Source organism: Scyliorhinus torazame, chromosome 8 (genome assembly GCF_047496885.1).
Source record: "Scyliorhinus torazame isolate Kashiwa2021f chromosome 8, sScyTor2.1, whole genome shotgun sequence".
Lineage (NCBI taxonomy): Eukaryota > Metazoa > Chordata > Chondrichthyes > Carcharhiniformes > Scyliorhinidae > Scyliorhinus > Scyliorhinus torazame.
The window spans coordinates 270,117,926-270,138,189 of record NC_092714.1 but is presented as its reverse complement, the minus strand read 5'-3'; the positions used below and the strand labels follow the sequence as shown (position 1 = coordinate 270,138,189).

The 20,264-nt window shown below is 44.9% G+C and overlaps 1 protein-coding gene across 1 annotated transcript in view; it reads left to right on the top strand.

The window, feature by feature from the left end:
• Positions 1 to 20,264, top strand: part of psmf1 (proteasome inhibitor subunit 1) — a 140,379-nt gene that overhangs the window by 61,993 nt on the left and 58,122 nt on the right. Inside the window, exon 5 of the mRNA XM_072515302.1 lies at positions 6,405 to 6,458. Coding sequence (XP_072371403.1) covers positions 6,405 to 6,458 — 54 coding nt within the window. The remainder of the gene's footprint in view (positions 1 to 6,404; positions 6,459 to 20,264) is intronic.

Genomic DNA, 20,264 nt, shown 5'->3' with positions numbered 1-20,264 from the left:
AACATTTTTACTGAAGCTTTCTTTAAAATCTTGATACATTAATTAGAGGTTTTGAAAATATTGTAACACTTTAACATCTATTGAGATTGCCAGTATTAAAGATTGTAATTCATGACTAAAACACATATCAGCTGATCCTTCAGTTGAGCTTCTAAATTGATGTTTTAATTAGTTTCCTTTTTATTATATTGCTTTGAAGCTGCAAGATGTTATTTGCCTTTGAGACTGCAGAAATGTCAGATGTATTTCTGATGAATAACATCTCCCTGTAGATTCCCATCGTGCTGCCACCAAAAATGAAACAGGCAGTTATTATCCTGTATTTGCTGGGGCCATGCTTGAGTGCAGTGGAGCCTGCACCGCGTGCTAGTCCATCTGTTTTATTATCCAACTCTTTTCATTGTGAGTGCCACCTCTAGAAAGCTATTGGCATCTCTGCAACTGATTTTATCAAAAGAAAAACATCAGTTGTCAAAATTGTTTTGACATGATCTTACCCTGCCTGGGCCAAAGGAAAATATTTTACAGGCACAATCATAGAATGATGCAGCATAGAAGGTGGAAGGCCATTTGGCCCATTGTGGCGATGCCAGCTCTCTGACAGAACCATCCAATTAGTCCCACTCACCTCTGTTCTTTCCAACATCCTGAAAATTTTCCCTGTCAAGTATTTATCCAGTTCCCTTTGTGAAAATGGCAATTGAATCTGATTTCACCGCCCTTTCATGGCAGTGCATTTCGGATCATAATCCACTGTGCCATTGGAAACAATTTCTCCTTATTTACACCATTCAAAACCATTCATGATTATGAACACCTCTATTTAATGTCTCTATAACCATCTTTGCTCTAAAGAGAACAATCCCAATTTTTCTGGTGATGGAATATTTATTTTCCCTCCTCCCTCTGGTGCCCAAATTCCTGTTCGATCTACTTGGAATACTGTTCGTTCCTCTCATTAAGAATCAGTTTGCTGATGTGGTTTGAGTATGTGGAAGGAAAAAGGGGCCACTGCTGTCAATTTGAGACACTTTTGAGATCACTGATATACTGGAGTTCAAGTATTAGATGGTTAATGGTCAATCCTTTCAAGAATGCTCATGAAATGCCCTTGACGATAGTGACGTTTAAGGGGCATCTTGACAAATACATTGTTAAGTAATGGGTTAAGAGTTAAGTAATGCATTAAGAGACATTGCAATTAGTTGACTCATTTATGTTAAGTATCCAATGATTGACACTGATACGTAAAGGGAATTCAGGTGGCCCTTGTGTCAGGTGGTGTGTTGTTGGAGTTTTGTGCAGAGGCTGTGGAAGTGAAATAAATGGTTTTTGGTGAAAAGGAACGGGACTTCTGACTCTTCATACAACGGTAACTAAAACTTACAACAATGGTAGCAGAGGATGGTTGCTGTGCAAATGTGAAGGTTTGAAAGATACAACTTTTCCTGATCAAACCAAGGAGTGAGTGAGAAAAAAAAAGATACATGGCTGAACCCAGGATAAAGCTGGCTGGATATGACTACCCCCCCCCCCCCCTTATTTTCTGAAAGGGAATCGTACGAGCAATGGAGAACTGCACTAGTTATGTGGACTAAGGTAACTGCCTTGGGAAAGAGAAAACAAGGTATGGCATTGGCTTTTTCTCTACCTTATGACAGTAAAATCCGAAACAAAGTGCTTTCTGAGCTGGAATTGGAAGAGTTAGACTCAGAAGAAGGTCTGGGGACTCTATTACAATATATGGATAAGATTTACAAGAAAGATGACTTGTCAAGTGCGTATGAAGCATGGTCGGAATTGGATAGGTTCCGGAAAATAGAGGAATTCTCCATTGAAGACTATGTAATGGAATTTGGCAGACTATATAAAAGGCTGCAGAAATAGAACCTGGAATTTCCACAGTCTGTGTTGGCCTTTAAATTACTTGACTGTGCTAGAGTGAGCAACATGGATAGGCTCCTGGTTTTGACAGGAGTTCAGTTTACGGATGAGGATATCTTATTCGATCAGATGACAAAAGCTTTAAAGAAGTTTCTGGGGAAACATTCGATTCTGATCGATCTGATGACTCAAATAGGTCAGCCTGCTATAAAGCAGAATATGGAAGATACACTACTAACAGGATGGCGAAATTGTACGGCTACGAATAGAGCCCAAGACTATAGAAAGAGATCGAGACAAGGAAATTATGAAGACAGAAACCCAGTTAGAACTTACAACAGGAAGATGAACCCCAGAAATGCACGGGGCATGATAAATCGATGTTTTTGATGTGACTCTCAATACCATTATGTCTTCAACTGTCCAAAACGTTATGATAGAGTGTTTGAAGCGACACATGACACGGAAGAGTCAGAAGAGGAAAGAGATAGTGTTCAGAGAGAAGACATTGTCCTATTAACAAGCAGTTTTACGCCGGTAATGAGGGTGTTGGTTGCAGAATCCTTCAATTGTGCTGTATTGGACAGTGGTTGCACATCTACTGTGTGTGGAATTGACTGGTTAAAATGTGACCTGGACTCTTTGAATGCTGAAAGTCAATAACAAGGTTAAGGAATTTGAAAGCTCCACAAGTTTCACGTTTGGGGATGATAATACTCTGAAGTCGCTGAAAAGAGTGATGATCCCTTGCAATATTGCCGGAGTGAATCATTTCATTAGCACGGATGTTGTATCAAATGAGACACCTTTGCTTCTGAGCAGACCGTCGATGAAGAAAGCACACATGAAACTGGATATGGAACAGGATAAGGCAACAGTTTTTGGAAAGATGGTGGACTTACAATTTACACAGTCGGGACACTATTGTATTCCATTACTGACAAATAATATTTCAAGTAGAGTGGTTAAGGATGTGTTAATGGCAGTTGAAAATGGGGCTTTCGCTGATAAAAAGCTTGTTGTATTAAAACTGCATAGGCAGTTTGCACATCCGTCTCCTTGGAGGCTGAAAAATGTATTAAAGGATGCAGGGGTGAGGGATGAAGGCTATACTAAACTGATAGAACAGGTTAGTGACCGCTGTGAAGTTTGTAGGAAGTGCAGAAGACACCAGCATGACCGATAGTAACCCTACCTTTGGCCAGGGATTTTAACGACGTTGTGGCCATGGACCTTAATATCTGGGATGAGGCCATTTTTCCGAAAGGATAACTACCAAAAGTTGGTACAAAGGTGACATACTTGCCTGAAGGGCTTAGTCAATGGAAGGATGCAACTGTTATTAGAGCAGGGAAGGCCACTGGAAAGTATAAACATTGGTTGAATGTACAGCATTCAGGAGAAGGAGTTAAGACAATGGATTGGGAACACGAAGTTCAAAAATGGAGGTCACAGAAACGTAGTGCCAGTTCAGATAGTACATCGGTTAGTGAATAGGTCCACAGGAAAAACTCGAGAATTTTGAAAAGACATCCCACAGCAGATAGGAAAGATCAAGCAGTAGCAGTATAGAACAAGTTACCAGGCGGGAGAGGGGACGTAGTTTATCAAGGTCTCGGAACATGAGTAAAACTACAAATACTAATAGGAGTAGAAGCCCACATGCACATGAGATTTTGGTGGCTTCCAATAAATTATATGAAAAGTTATCAAAGATGCTAAACAGCAAGAATTGCATAGTTGGAGTGAATTTGGAGTATACACGGAAGTACCGGATAGGGGACAAAGAACTCTATCTCACAGATGGATTTGCACGGAAAAGGTTCTTCCGGATGGAACTTATAAGGCAAAGGCCAGGCTTGTGGCAAGGGGATTTGAAGAAAGCTTAGAAGATCAGGATTTAAGGGTAGATTCACCGACAGGAGGAAAGGTTAATTTTCAAGATCTTCTTTTAGCCACAAAGGCATGGGAATGCAAATCTATAGATATGAAAGCTGCCTTCTTGCAGGGTCATCAGCCCCAGAGAGACAATTTTCTCCGACCTCCTAAAGAAGCAGCTGACACTGAAGGGGTATTCTGGAAGTTGAACAAATGTGTATGTGGTTTAAATGTTGCATCGAGAGTCTGGTATTTTTCGGTAAGGTCAGTTTTGTTAAAGTTAGGCTGTTACCAGTTGAAAGTAGATCCGGTAATGTTTTACTGGCACTATAAAGGGAACCTTTCTGGCATCTTTATGATGCATGTCAAATAATTTTTGTGGGGTGGGACTAGTGATTTTGAAGCTTTTGTAATCTCTGGTTTGAGGAAAGAACTCAGGGTCGGAAGTCAGGCTTCCGGTGCATTTAAATATATTGGACTGGAAATCAGACAGACGAAGTTAGGGGCAACTTTACGTCAGCAATCTTATGTGGAAAGCATCAGCCCAGTAGCAATTAGTCGTGGCCGGGTTTTCACAAAAAGATGCAAGGTTTCAAAGATGGAAAAAGAGCAACTGCAAAGTTTAATTGGGCAACTGAATTGGTTAGGTAGACAGACTAGACCAGACGTGAGTTTTGATGTCTTAGAGTTGAGTACAAAAATGAATGATCCCAAAGTGGAAGACATAATAACAGCAAATAAAGCGTTTGGCCAAACTAAAAAAAAAAATGCAGGAGTGTGTTTTGAGGTTCCAGGTGTTAGGTGACAGTAGGCACTTGAAATTCATAGTTTATAGTGATGCGTCCTATGCAAATCAAGCACAAGAGGTTTTATCATTTTCATTGTTAATGAAGGGCGTCTGTTTCTCTGATTTTTTTTTTTCTTCAAAAAAAAAAATTGGGGGAAAAAAGGGGGGAAATTGCGTATGTGTTTTTGAGTTTCTTTAAATTTTGTTTTCACCTAATTATTTTTTTCTCCAAGGAAGGGGAGACTGTTAAGTAATGGGTTAAGAGTTAAGTAATGCATTAAGAGACATTGCAATTAGTTGTCTCATTTATGTTAAGTATCCAATGATTGACACTGATATGTAAAGGGGCTTCAGGTGGCCCTTGTGTCAGGTGGTGTGTTGTTGGAGTTTTGTGCAGAGGCTGTGGAAGTGAAATAAATGGTTTGGTGAAAAGGAACGGGACTTCTGACTCTTCATATAACGGCAACTAAAACGTATAACATACATGAATAGGATGGGAATGGAGGGATACGGACCCAGGAAGTATAGAAGATTTTAGTTTAGACGGGCAGCATGGTCGGCACAGGCTCGGAGGGCCAAAGGGCCTGTTCCTGTGCTGTACGTTTCTTTGTTCTTTGTTCATTGAAATAATGATCAAACATAATTAGGAGATAAAAGAGGACAGGTGGTCAAACGTTTGGTCAAAGAAGGGTATTACGGGACATACTAAAGGAGGAGTGAGAGGTGGAATAAGTTTAGGAGGGGCCATGGGTTAAGTCCAAAGCTTGGGACCCAGGCAGGTGAAAGTGCAGTCAACTCTGTTGCAGTGATAAAAATTGGTGATACACGAGGCCAGAATTGGAGGAGTGCGAAGTTCTCAGAGGCTGGACAGGACACCAGAGTATGGCTGGCAGCTTACAATCCTATCTGGTACTAAAGGTTTGAACAGAAGCCAAGTTTCCATTAGTTACGTTGGCTGGTGATTGATTATAGACTCTGCACACTGAGTGCAGGACCATTTGAGCAGTTAGCTTTAACGTTTGATCAGATGCATTTTCGAGGATGCTAGTCCGTACTTGTTTAATTTTCATGGAATGTTTTTATTTATTCATGGTGAGCAGCTATTGCCATTGCCAAGATGGTGCTGAGTCACTGCAGTCAGGGTGGTGAGGGTGCTCCTGTTGGGGAGGTAATTCCAAGATTTTGGACCAGCGACAGTGAAGAAATGGTGATAGATTTCTAAGTCAGGATGGTGTGTGTGACTTGGAGGGAAACTGGCACACTGAAGTAAGTTCCATGCATCTGCTGCCCTTGTCCATCGGGATGGTAGAGATCGGTGGTTTAGAAGATGATGTCAGTGGCAAGCTGCTCCAATGCATTTTGTAGATGTACACACTGCTCCTGCTGTGCACCAGTGGTGGAGGGAGCGAATGTTTAATGTGGTGGGTGGGGTACCAGTTCAGTGGTCTGTTTTGTCATGGATGAGGTCAAGTTTCTCATAGTCATATATATAGGAGTTTGCCCAGCCAAGTGAAGAGTTTCTTTATTCGTTCATGGGATGTGGGTGCCGCAGGCTGTGCCAGCATTTATTGCCCATCCCTGAGGGAATTTAAGTGTCAACCACATTGCTGTGGGACTGGAGTCACGTGTAGGCCAGACCGGGTAAGGATGACGGATTACCTTCCCTAAACGACATTAGCGAACCAGTTGGGCTTTTACAACAATCAATAATGGTTTCATGGTCACCTTTAGACTTTCCAGATTTTTATTAGATTCAAATTGGATGTTTGAAGTTTTTTAATGGATTAACATATGTATGTTGCTCAGCTAACAGGTGTGTTTTCTTCCCCATGTCCCCCACCCCTGCTCTTTCCAGGTCTGACCCTATGGCACCATTTGTATCAGGAGGAGATGATCTCGACCCATTTGGGTATGAATGCATTTATTTGATAAATATCTTCATGTCTCCGTGTTGTCTCTCTCAAACTTAGTCAAACATAATGATTCTAACTGTGGGAACCTTTGGAGAATGTTTTCAGTGGTGAAGACTGCACATATTCCAAGCCTGGGCTACTGAACGCAAACACAAGATGAAAACTAAAGTCAATCTTTGTTCTTTGAATCGAGAATACAGACTTCAGTTTTGGACTTGTGTCCATTTCAGGTTGATCGGTCTGTAACACTGAGCTATACCGATTAGTGTCGGCTGCTTGCTGTGATGGATGGTTATACAGACATGTTTACATTTTCAAATCCATTCATGCCTCACCCCACCTCCATTAGGCATACAACCCTCCAAGAATTATAAGCCCCTCTATCCTGGCTTCATTCACATCCACAATTTTAATCATTACTCCATTGACATGCCTGCCTTGAGCTGCCAGGTCTCTAAGCTCTGGAGTTACCTCCCTAAACCTCTCTGCCTCTCTTTCTCCTTCAAGACATTCTTTAAAAACTACCACTTTCGCCATGATCTTCTTATGTGGTTCGATATCAGTCTTTGTCCCAGAACACTCCTGTGAAGCACCTTGGAACATTAAAGGTGCTATAGAAATTAAAGTTATTATTGAGAGGTGCTGTGGGTTATACAGAGACCCCAGGAGAATAACGGTTGTTTAATATTGCACCATTTACTTGTTCCTTTGCCTCTCTAAGTAAGGTAGATATCCCACAGATCCCATGTGCACTGCCTTGTGTGGTTTAGGACATCACTTGTTGAAATTGAATTGCTGGGTTGAACAATCCTAGTTTTTGAAGATGAATTGGTGAAAACCATTAAAGGGCATTTAATTTATTTCTCTGTGATCCTGGGTGTGAGTATCATCTCTGCTTTAATCCCCAAGTACAGTTGCGCTTAACCAGCCTGAGTCCTGCTGTCAGAGTAAAATGTCCCATCCTGTTCCTCTGCATCACCTTCATATTTTGATATTCCACACCCAACACAACAGAAAAAACAGTGCATTTAGTACCTATCAAATAAAGTATTTTGTGCATGAAAATCCTAAACCTCATTGCCTCATACAAATTGTTATTATCTGCGCAGGGGTTTGTGTCGGTAAGGTCTTGTTTTGATCTTTGTAATGCTTTTGTGTCCAATTTAGTTTAAATATATTCTGAGTTTCATGGAGGTTAATCTCTGGAGCACTTCCCATCTCCATTTAAAAATGACGCAGCAAAGACGAGGGCAATAATTAACTATACAAACCATTTACTTCTAGGATCAATTTGTGCGTGAATCCTGTCTGAATGAAGGAATAGTATTATACAGAATTATTTTTCTTCTTTTGCGTTCAAAGAAGGCGTTTCCAATGCAACGACATTGCCACCAACTACCTCTTCACTTCGTTTTCATTGCCTCTTATAATGAATATTTATTTCAATCCTTATTCCCACACTTCTTTCATGAGGTGTGGGTATCGCCGGGCAAGGACAGTATTTGTTGTCCGTCACCAATTTTCCTGGAGCTGAATGGCATGCACGGCATTTCAGAGGCCGGTTAAGAGCCAACCACGTTACTTTGGATCTGGAGTAATATGTAGATTTTCTTCCCTAAAGGATATTAGTGAATCTGATGGGTTTTAAGAATTGATGAGTTTCAAGGTCACCACTACTGAGACTAGTTTTCAATTCCAGATTTAATTAATTGAATTTAAATTCCTCCAGCTGCCTTGGTGGGGTTGTGACCCATGTTCCCAGAGCATTAGTCTGGATTACTTGTCCAGCGACAATACCATCTCCCCCGCGAAAGGGACAACTGCTGGACGTTTTGCTTCTTTTAAAACCTCCAGCTTATAAAATCTGTAACTGCTTCTGTATTGAGTACGAGAGATTTACTCCCAAGTTGGTTCACAGGCTTGTTTAGTAAAGGTAAACAGTGAAGGTTATAGAGCAACTTGTTTAGATGATCGGTATTACCAGTGTCCTTAAAAACACGACGGAATCTTCCCTTCCAACTGCGTTTCATTAACTTAACAGAATTTAAAATCACTGCTCACAGCCATGTCCTCTATCCTTGGCATTTCTCCATCCTGTGTCAAATTTTAATTGTGTTCTCCCGTGTTTTACAACGTTCATTTCTGAATGCAAATGTTCCCTGATTAAACTGCAATTAAATATCAGTGTCCAGCTTGTAGTTGAACAGCAGCTTCTAATTGAGTGTGTACTGTATGATGGAAGATCTCAATCTGATTGCCCTTGATCAGTCAGTTTGCTTTGTATTACAGTACGTCCATGTGTAGCCCCGAGTCCCCATTATTATTCTGTAATTTATGAAGGTCAAGGGCAGTAAATCACCTCCCTTTTTAATCAAACCAACAGCGACTGGATTCTTCAAGTGTGATCGGCAGAGCATTTTTTCTCCATTTGGATAAGTAGGTGATTATGTTTCAGTGGACATGGTAATGCGTTTGTAGTCCTTTATTAACTGTATGCCGTTTTTTCCTAAAAGACTATATTACAGTTTGACCTGCCCTCTGCTTGAAATCTCAATTCATGAATTTTATTGCAGTTCAATGTTTCTGCTTTATGCAGTCATCGATTCTTTCTTGACCTCAAGGTTGTATCATGAGAGGAGCATTTGCTGATGAGAGGAATACTTGCATTTATATGGTGCCTTTCACACCCAATCATCTCAAAGCACTACATGTGCGGTAGCACAGCGGGTACCACTGTTACTTCACAGCTCCACGGTCGCAGGTTCGAATCCCGGCTTGGGTCACTCTGTGCGGAGTCCGTACGTTCTCCCTGTGTCGCGTGGGTTTCCTCCGGGTGCTCCGGTTTCCTCCCACAAGTCCCGAAAGATGTGCTTGTTAGGTGAATTGGACATTCTGAATTCTCCCTCTGTGTACCTGAACAGGCACCGGAATGTGGCGACTAGGGGATTTTCACAGTAACTTCATTGCAGTGTTAATGTAAGCCTACTTCATAGATTATCATAGAATTTACAGTGCAGAAGGAGGCCATTCGGCCCATCGAGTCTGCACCGGCTCTTGGAAAGAGCACCCTACCCAAGGTCAACACCTCCACCCTATCCCAGTAACCCCACCCAACACTAAGGGCAATTTTGGACACTAAGGGCAATTTATCATGGCCAATCCACCTAACCTGCACATCTTTGGACTGTGGGAGGAAACCGGAGCACCCAGTGGAAACCCACGCACACGCGGGGAGGATGTGCAGACTCCGCACAGTGGGAATAAAGATTATTATTAAACATGCATGGATTGCTGATCTGAAGTACACTGAAGCTAAGCAATTCACCGTGAACTAGTCCCAGAAACTGGGTCAGAATCGTTCCATACAATCCCGCATTGTCTTCTCACGACAACTTTTAATTAAATGCTTCTGGGTTTAAATATCTTGCTCACTTAAAGGGTAGGAGACAATGCAGAAGGAGACTCCTGGCCCCAAATATTTTGGGGATATAGAAAGAAGAAATCAGTCCGACGAGTGAGAATGTGGGGACAGAGATTGGAGGCAGGTGTGTCTGTCCAACTAGTGCTGGTATGGAGGTGGAGAGAAAGGTGTCTGCCTAATTGGTGACAGCGTTGTTTTGTTCCAATCTAGATATAACCAAGCCCATGTTTTAAAGGGGAGGAATGGGAGTCTCCAGTCCACCATTTTACTGCCATTTGGATATCTGATCCACATTGAGTGGTCAAGTTCATTACTGAACTCGGGTGTCATTATGAAACCCATGCAATATTAGTTGTGGCATTTGCTACTGAAGCTGCCCTTCTCCCCATGGACCTATACTTATGCTAACTTTCTTCCTCTCCCTGGTGTCCTGGCCAATGTTTATTCCTCAAATAATATCACTGAAAATCAAATGATCTTGTTATCTCATTGCTGTTTGTGAGACCTTTTCTTGTGTACCTATGTGTTGCGTCCTCTCAGCATTGCGCTGAAGGTTCAGTCTAGATTATGTGCTCTATTCTGTGGTGAGAGTGTTATCAATGGGACAGCATTGACACAATCATCTTAATGGTGGGTACTTTCTCCAACCTGTCTTTGTCAACGTGGTTGTGTATCCCAGGAATGACTGATTTTCGAGCTTCACTGTCTGTTGGGAAGAACCATGGGATGAAGACTAACTGGTACAACCAGTGGTCACATTGGTGCCACGGCCGTATGCTGTATTGGCCTTAGTTTGACATCACTGCCCCAAACCACATCATTATGCCCACTGGCAAAAAGGCAACTGATTGGGATTGTTGAAAGTGGAAACTAAGGACAGCATGGTAACCTGTAAGGCAGTGGTTAGCACTGCTGCCTCACAGCACCAGGGACCCGGGTTAACACAGCTGTCTCACAGTGTCAGCGACCCGGGTTAGCACTGCTGCCTCACAGCAACAGGGACCCAGGTTAACACTGCTGCCTCACAGCACTAGGGAACCGGGTTAACACTGCTGCCTCACAGCAACAGGGACCCGGATTAACACTGCTACCTCACAGCACCAGGGACCCGGGTTAACACTGCTGCCTCACAGCACCAGGGACCCGGGTTAGCACTGCTGCCTCACAGCAACAGGGACCCGGATTAACACTGCTACCTCACAGCACCAGGGACCCGGGTTAACACTGCTGCCTCACAGCACTTGGGAACCGGGTTAGCACTGCTGCCTCACAGCACCAACAACCCGGGTTAGCACTGCTGCCTCACAGCACCAGGGACCCGGGTTAGCACTGCTGCCTCACAGCACTAGGGAACCGGGATAGCACTGCTGCCTCACAGCACCAGGGACCCGGGTTAGCACTGCTGCCTCACAGCAACAGGGACCCGGATTAACACTGCTACCTCACAGCACCAGGGACCCAGGTTAGCACTGTTGCCTCACAGCACCAGGGACCCAGGTTAGCACTGCTGCCTCACAGCACCAGGGACCCGGGTTAGCACTGTTGCCTCACAGCTCCAGGGACTCTGGTTAGCACTGCTGCCTCACAGCACTAGGGAACCGGGTTAGCATTGCTGCCTCACAGCACCAGGGACCCAGGTTAGCACTGCTGCCTCAGCACTAGGGACCCCCGGGTTCAATTCCGGTCTTGGGTTACTGTCCGTGTGGTGTTTGCACTTTCTCCCCGTGTCTCTGGATTGCCTCCGGATGCTCTGGTTTCCTCCCACAGTCCAAAGATGTGCAGGTTAGGTAGATTGGCCATGCGAAATTGCCCCTTCGTGTCCAAAGGTTCGGTGGGGTTATGGGGGTTACAGAGATTGGGCGGGGAGTGGGCCTAGATAGGGTGCTCTATCAGATGGTGGGTGTAGGCTCAATGGACCAAATGGCCTCCTTCTGCACTGTAGGGATTCTACGATTCCTGTGTGAATGGACAATCACAAGGACATCTGCATAGTGCTGTTCTTTAACATTGTTACAAGAGGTAAGGGCAAGCGTACGCTTTTTTGCTGCTCAAGTCTGCTCTGTCATTCAACTGTAGCATGGCTGATGATCTATCCCTGCTCCATTTTCCTGCGCTATCCCCATATCCCTTTTGGTGTCCAAAAATCTATCAATCTCAGTCTTGCACATATTCAGTGAGTGAGTATCTCAGTCCTCAGTAGCAGAAAATTCTTCTCTCTTTCTCTTTTTTGCCTGAGATTCTGAAAAAAGCTTGACATGCAGTCATCTCACCTTTGCAGTTATAGCAGCAGTTGATTGGTTAATAAGCAGATGAATTAATAATTGCCTCAGGAAGCTTTAATCTGTTTTGTAATTGAAGTGGTGCGATTGAGTCTGTCCGTGCTGTTAAAGTTCTTAGTTATAAGTCCCCTCTGGCTCTGTTTTCAGACATTTATCTGCACTGCGTTCAAGTTGCACTTAATTTGTGATGTGAAATCATGCCAGACAGTGTATTGTTAAGTTGAATATTTTGTTCCTTTCAACTGCTGGTGACATTCAGCAGATTTTGCAGGCTTGCATTCAATGTCTGTCGTTTCTACCAGTTCCTGCCCCAGCCCCGGCCCCGGCCCCAGCCCCTGCCCCAGCCCCTGCCCCAGCCCCTGCCCCAGCCCCAGCCCCTGCCCCTGCCCCTGCCCCAGCCCCAGCCCCAGCCCCAGCCCCAGCCCCAGCCCCAGCCCCAGCCCCAGCCCCTGCCCCAGGCGCAGTCCCAGTCCCTGCCCCTGTCCCTGCCCCAGTCCCTGCCCCAGTCCCAGTCCCAGTCCCTGCCCCAGTCCCAGTCCCAGTCCCTGCCCCAGCCCCAGTCCCTGCCCCTGCTCCAGCCCCAGTCCCTGCTCCAGCCCCAGCCCCTGCCCCTGTCCCACACCCTTCCCCTGCCCCAGTCCCACACCTTGCCCCTGACCCAGTCCCTGCCCCTGACCCAGGCGCAGTCCCAGTCCCTGCCCCTGTCAAAGTCCCAGCCGCTGCCCCTGCCTCAGGCCCAATCCCAGCCCCTGCCCCTGCCCCTGCCCTTGCCCCTGCCCCGGCCCCTGCCCCGGTCCCAGCCGCTGCCCCTGCCCCAGTGCCTGCCCCTACCCCTTCCCCTGTCCCTACCCCAGTCCCTACCCCAGTCCCTGGCCCAGCCCCTACTCCAGTCCCAGTCCCTGTCCCTGTCCCAGTCTCTGTCCCAGTCTCTGTCCCAGTCTCTGTCCCAGTCTCTGTCCCTGTCCCTGTCCCTGTCCCTGTCCCCGTCCCCGTCCCTGTCCCTGTCCCTGTCCCCGCCCCCGTCCCTGCCCCTGTCCCAGTCCCAGTCCCTGCCCAAGTCCCAGTACCAGTCTCTGCCCCAGTCCCAGTCCCTGCCCCTGTCTCTACCCCAGTGTTATGGGCCAGGGTTTAGAAAACCCCACAGTGTATCGTGGAGTTCACCTGACTCACAACATTTAATAGATTGTGGTATGGGGAGCACACGGCCCACTCTACAGGTGTGGTACAGCAAAAATCAATTTTTTTTTTAAAGCAAGACAATGTTTATTCTATGAACTCAAGTTAACCTTTTTAAAACATACAGTGAACATCTTAGCAACCATTAATTCAAATACAACCCCCAAAGAATACAACACTAAGTAATCCTTAATCACTTCCCAAACAACATCCAGTTGACAAAAGACCCTTTTAACACCGAGATCAGGTTTATATTCTCTAATGAGAGCAGTTATCCCTTTGAAATCACCCAAATGAACACTCTTTAGCTTGTGGAGAGATCCATGCACATCTGCTGGCTTTAACTGCAGCTCTCCACTCTGAAAACAAAACTAAATACTCACTATAGCAGCCTGCTCAAAAACACAAGTAAATCAGACATACAGCCCAGCTCCACCCACTCTCTGACATCACTGCAGTAATAAACACCCCTTTCTTAAAGGTACACCCACTACAGTTATTCTATAAAAAACACCCATTTCATAAAGGTACTCTCACATGACACCTCCCCCCAAGAAAAAAAACCATTAGCTTCAAGGTGGTTTCATTTTTTACCTTTTCACTTTCCTTTAAGAAATGCACACCGTAAATATACTTTTGTGTTTGAAATAACAACACATGCAAACAGGTATAATAATATCGTCCATTTTTTGTTCTTCTTCCTCCAACTGGAATCCTTCTCGATTGACAGTCTCTTTGAACAAGAAGGTCTATGCACGACCCATCCATTTCTCTACGCCTCGGCATTTCTCTTTAAAGGCAGATACTTTAGTGCAATCTGATCACAGAGTCCCTTGTAATTCACCAACACAAGAGCATTGGTTATCACAGCTTTCAGGCAGCCAAATGCCTGTCGAAACTCTGCTGTCCACTAAAATTTTTGACGTTTCTTCAAGTCCATCAGTGGAGCAACCACACTACAAAACATTTGCACAAATGTTTGATCAAATCCACTCATGCCAAGAAATCGCATTATTTCCCTTTGTGATGAGGGTATTGGAAACTCCTCAATAACTGTTGTCTTCACATCCCGTGTGACCATTCGACCCTGTCCGATTGTATGGCCAAGGAAAGTGACTTGAGCTTTTCCAAATTCACTTTTGGCTGGGTTTATCACCAAACCCGCCTCCTGAAGTCGATCGAATAACTCCATCAGATGTTTCAAATGTTCTTTCCATGTCTGGCTGAAAATTACCAGATCGTCGATGTATACCGCACAATTGGGTAATCCGGAAACAACTTTGTTAGTTAACCGTTAAAATGTGGCTGGGGCATTTTTCATGCCAAATGGCATAACTTTGAATTGGTATATACCATCTGGAGTCACAAAAGCTGAAATCACCTTCGCCCTTTCAGATAAAGGTACCTGCCAGTAACCTTTAAGTAAATCCAGTTTGGAAATAAAAGCTGATTGTCCCACTTTCTCAATGCAATCCTCCAAACGTGGGGTAGGATAAGAGTCCGTTCTTGTAACTGCATTAACCTTTCTATAGTCCACACACAACTGTTAGGTACCATCTGGTTTTGGTACCATCACTATGGGTGAGCTCCATTGGCTGCAACCCACTTCAATTATCCCATTTTTAAGCATACTCTCAATCTTTTTGTTAACCTGTGCTAATTTTAAAGGGTTAAGTCTGTATGGACGTTGTTTGATTGGAACAGCATTTCCCACATCTACATCATGTATAGCCATTTTAGTACTTCCCAATTTATCTCTACAAACTTGCCCATGTGATATCAATAACTCTTTCACCTCAGTCCGTTTTTTTACTTGAAGGTAACTCAACAATTTATCCCAATTTTTAAGAACATCCTCATTTTCCAATTTAATTTGAGGTATGTCAAATTCACAGTCATCTGGATTTGGTTCATACTTTGAGTTAGAATCATTAAAACCTCCTTTTTCTCTCCTTCCCTTTCAAAGTACCTTTTAAGCATATTCACATGACACACTCGGTGAGTCTTCCTTCTATCTGGTGTTTTTACCACATAATTCACCTCACTTAATTTCCTTTCAATCTGATACGGTCCACAAAACCTAGCTTTTACCACTCTACATACTAAAACTTTATCTCCACTGGCAAAACTACGAACTTTGGATTTCTTGTCTGCTACCCGTTTCATCACATTTTGTGCAACTTTTAAATGTTGTCTAGCCAATTCACCTGCTCCATTTAATTGTTCCCTAAAATTTGACATGTAATCCAATAATGTAATTTCCGATTTCTAACTCACCAATTATTGTTTAATTTAAGTGGTCCTCTTACCTCATGACCAAAAATTAGTTCAAAAGGACTGAATTTGGTTGACTCATTAGGTGCATCCCCAATTGCAGTACGAACCTTGAGGTAAAATTCGATCCTTGATCCGATTGCATTTCTGTGGGTAGTCCTTATCTAGTAAAGAATTTAAGTAACTCCTCCCCAATCTTTTGAGCTGTAATATTATGTACTGGAATGGCCTCTGGAAACCTAGTAGACACATCCATTATCATCAAAAGATATGGGGCGGTATTCTCCCCTACCCGACGGTGCCGCAGGTCCCGGCGCTGAGGAGTGGCATGAACCACTCCGGCGTCAGGCTGCCCCAAAGATGCGGAAACCTCCGCACCTTCAGGGGCTAGGCCGGCCCCGGAGTGGTTTGCGCCGCGCCGGCCGGCGCGAGTTGGCGCATGCGCAGGAGTGCCAGCATGTGCTGCCGTCACCCCAGCGCATGCACAGGGGTGGTTCATCTCCGCGTCACCCATTGCGGAGGACCGCAGCAGCAAGGTCCCGTCGGCAAATACCTGGTGTAACATACGCCGGCGGAACTGGCTGAAAACGGGCAGCCACTCGGCCCATAGTGGACCGGAGAATCACGGGGGGGGGGGCGCTACCAGCGGCCGCCGACCGGCGCGGCACAATTCCAGCCCCCTCCAAATCTCCGGTGCCTGAGAATTCGGCAGCCGGCGGGGGCGGGATTCACGCCGCCCCCCCGGCGATTCGCCGACCCAGCGGGGGGTCGGAGAATCCCGCCAATTGATTCCCACTTTTCGTTTTAGAAAGTGGTCCTCCACAATCAATTAGGACCCGTGTAAAAGGTTCGTCAAATGCTGGAATGGGTATTAAGGGCGCTGGTTTTATCACTGCTTGATGTTTCCCTATCACTTGACATGTGTGACATGATTGACAAAATTTAACTACATCTTTATGTAGTCCAGGCCAATAAAAATGTTTCTGGATTTTTGCTTGAGTTTTCCTTATTCCCAAATGACCTCCCACTGGTACCTCATGTGCAACTCGCAACACCTCCTTTCTATACCCTACCGACAATACTACTTGATGAACTTCTGCCCACTTTTCATCTGCCTGCATATGTAAAGGTCTCCATTTTCTCATCAAGACATCACTTTTACGGTAATAACACTCTTGGTATACACTCCGATTCCTCTTCGTATATGCTTTCTGATATATCCATTTTATTTCTACATCTTTCTGTTGTAATTCCGCCAATTTTCCTGAACTAAAAATATCCACCTCATCCTCCACCTGTTCTTGTTCTTTTTCAACCATCTGATCAAAAATCGTTTCTGATAATTGCACTTCAACTTCATCTTCACTCTTTGATTTCTCCTCTTGTCTTAACCTGTGACTTTGCGACCTTGTTACTACACAATCCGGAAAAATCCCAGGATACTCGTCCTTCAACACTTCAGTTGTCTGATTTTCCACTGGCTTATCAACCACAGTAGGCATCACTCCCACCTGTGATCCAGCTATATCATTACCCAAGATAAACTGTATTCCTGGACAAGATAGTCTCTCTATTACTCCTGCTACCACTTCACCACTCTTCACTGGACCTTCCAACCTTACCTTATATAATGGAACACTACTCCTCTCAACCTGAATTCCACATATTACTACCTTTTCTGGCAACATTCTTCCCAAACCACATAACTCCTCATCTCTTACCATTAAAGATTGACGAGTTCCCGTATCTCTTAAAATTGTGACTTCTTTACCTGCTCCCCCTGATACACATTAGTAAACTTTACCCACAAAAGTAAATTCTTTAAAGAGATCTGGCACCTTCTTATCAATCACCTCTTGATCAGGCTGTACAATCTTTTGCACCTCCTTCGCTTCACTTGGGCTTTCCTTCACCACTTTACCAAACCCCATTGTCTTATCCTGCTTTACCACATCAGCTTTCCCAGTGCTTTTATTCAACCACAAACACTGACTTTACATGGCCTAGTTTATTACAGTGAAAACATTTGAAACTTTTCATGTCTCTTCCACCCTCCTGGATTTCTTTTTTAGTCTGAGGTACACTCTCCTTACTATCTCCCATCAGATCACCTTTACCTCTAGAGTATTTCTCATGTCTCCAGTTTCTATCCCGCACTGGCTGAAACTGATGTCGGAAACCAAGCTTTGATTTATGAACTAATTCATAATCATCGGCCATTTCTGCTGCTAACCTCGCAGTTTTAACCCTCTGCTCTTCCACATGAGGTCTCACTACATCAGGAATTGAATTTTTAAACTCTTCCAAAAGCATAATTTTTCTGAGAACTTCATACTTTTGGTCTATTTGCAAAGCCCTTATCCACCTGTCAAAATTACTCTGTTTGATCCTTTCAAACTCCATGTATGTTTGACCAAATTCTTTCCTTAAATTTCTAAACCTTTGTCTGTAGGCTTCAGGCACTAGTTCATATGCACTTAAGATGGATTTCTTCACCTCCTCATACGTCCCAGATACCTCCTCCGGTAGTGATGCAAACATTTCACTAGCCCTACCTACCAGCTTTGTTTGAATCAGTAATACCCACAGGTCCTGTGGCCATTTCATTTGTTTAGCCACCTTCTCAAAAGAAATGAAAAAGGCTTCTACCTCCTTCTCGACAAACCTTGGCAATGCTTGGACATATTTAAATAGATTCCCACCAAGCCTTCGACTTTGATGCTCTTCCTCACTCTCCTCATCACCATCATCCAACTGTACGTTTCCCTTTACGTCTGCCAATTTTAACTGACTGTCATGTTTCATGGCCATTTTCTGAAGTTCAAACTCTCTCTCTTTACCTTTTTCCCTGATCTGTCTCTCTCTCTTTCTCTCTCTCTTTCTTTTTCCTCTCTCTCTTTCTTTTTTCTCTCTCTTTCGTATTCAAGCTGCTTTAATTCTTTCTCATATTCCATTTGTTTAATTTGTAACTGAATTTTTGCTATTTCCAATGAGTCAAACTGTATCTTGGGCAACTTTAAATGCTTAGCCACCGCAATAATTACCTCCTCATTTCGCATTTTGTCAGGTAATGTTAACAGCAATGTTTTTGCCAAATCTAACAGTCTGCTTTTAGTCTCTGTCCGTAAGGTATTGTGTGTGACCGGCTCCACCCCAAAAAACTTCAGAGCCTCTGAAAGGGCCATTGTCCACAACACTCCCCACTTAAACTGGAATAGCACACCTGAAAAGCAACCACAATATGCTCACCCCTCACTGTCTTTAAGCTCACTAAGCCAATCCAATAGATAGACTTTTATCCCGGACGAGCCCCCAATATGTTATGGGCCAGAGTTTAGAGAACCCCAAAGTGGATCATGGAGTTCACCTGACCCACAACTTTTAATAGATTGTGGTATGGGGAGCACACGGCCCATTCTACAGATGTGGTACAGCAGAAATTTAAAAGTATTTTTTAAAGCAAAACAATGTTTATTCTATGAACTCAAGTTAACCTTTTTCAAACATACAGTGAACATCTTAGTAACCATTAATTCAAATGCAACCCTCAAAGAATACAACAATAAGTAATCGTTAATAAATTCCCAAACAACATCCAGAAGCCAAAAGACCCTTTTAACACCGAGATCAGGTTTAGATTCTCTAAAGAGAGCAGTTATCCCTTTGAAATCACCCAAATGAACACTCTTTAGCTTGTCGAGAGATCCATGCACATCTGCTGGCTTTCACTGCAGCTCTCCTCTCTGAAAACAAAACTTAAAAACTCACTCTATAGCAGCCTGCTCAAAAACGCAAGTAAATCAGACAGACAGCCCAGCTCCACCCACTCTCTGACATCACTGCAGTAATAACCACCCATTTCTTAAAGGTACACCGACTACAGTTATTTTAAAATAGCACCCATTTCTTAAACGTACTATCATATGACACCAGTCCCTGATCCAGTCCCTGATCCAGTCCCTGCCCCAGTCCTAGTCCCTGTCCCTGCCCCAGTCCCTGCCCCTTCTCCTGTCCCAGTCGCCTGCCCTGCCCCAGTCCCTGCCCCTGTCCCAGTCCCTGTCCCAGTCCCTGTCTCAGTCCCTGTCCCAATCCCTGTCCCAATCCCTGCCCCAGTCCCTGCCCCAGTCCCTGCCCCAGTCCCTGCCCCAGTCCCTGCCCCAGTCCCTGCCCCTGCCCCTGCCCCAGCCCCTGTCCCAGTCCCTGCCCCTGTCCCAGTCCCTGCCCCATTCCCTGCCCCTGTCCCTGTCCCTGTCCCTGTCCCAGTCCCTGCCCCTGCCCCTGTCCCAGTCCCTGCCCCTGTCCCAGTCCCTGCCCCTGTCCCAGTCCCTGCCCCTGCCCCTGTCCCAGTCCCTGCCCCTGTCCCAGTCCCTGCCCCTGTCCCAGTCCCTGCCCCTGTCCCAGTCCCTGCCCCTGTCCCAGTCCCTGCCCCGTCCCAGTCCCTGCCCCAGTCCCAGCCCCAGTCCCAGTCCCAGCCCCAGTCCCTGCCCCAGTCCCAGTCCCTGCCCCAGTCCCAGTCCCTGCCCCTGTCCCAGTCCCTGCCCCTGTCCCAGTCCCTGTCCCAGTCCCTGCCCCAGTCCCTGCCCCTGCCCCAGTCCCTGCCCCTGCCCCAGTCCCAGTCCCTGCCCCAGTCCCTGCCCCAGCCCCAGCCCCTG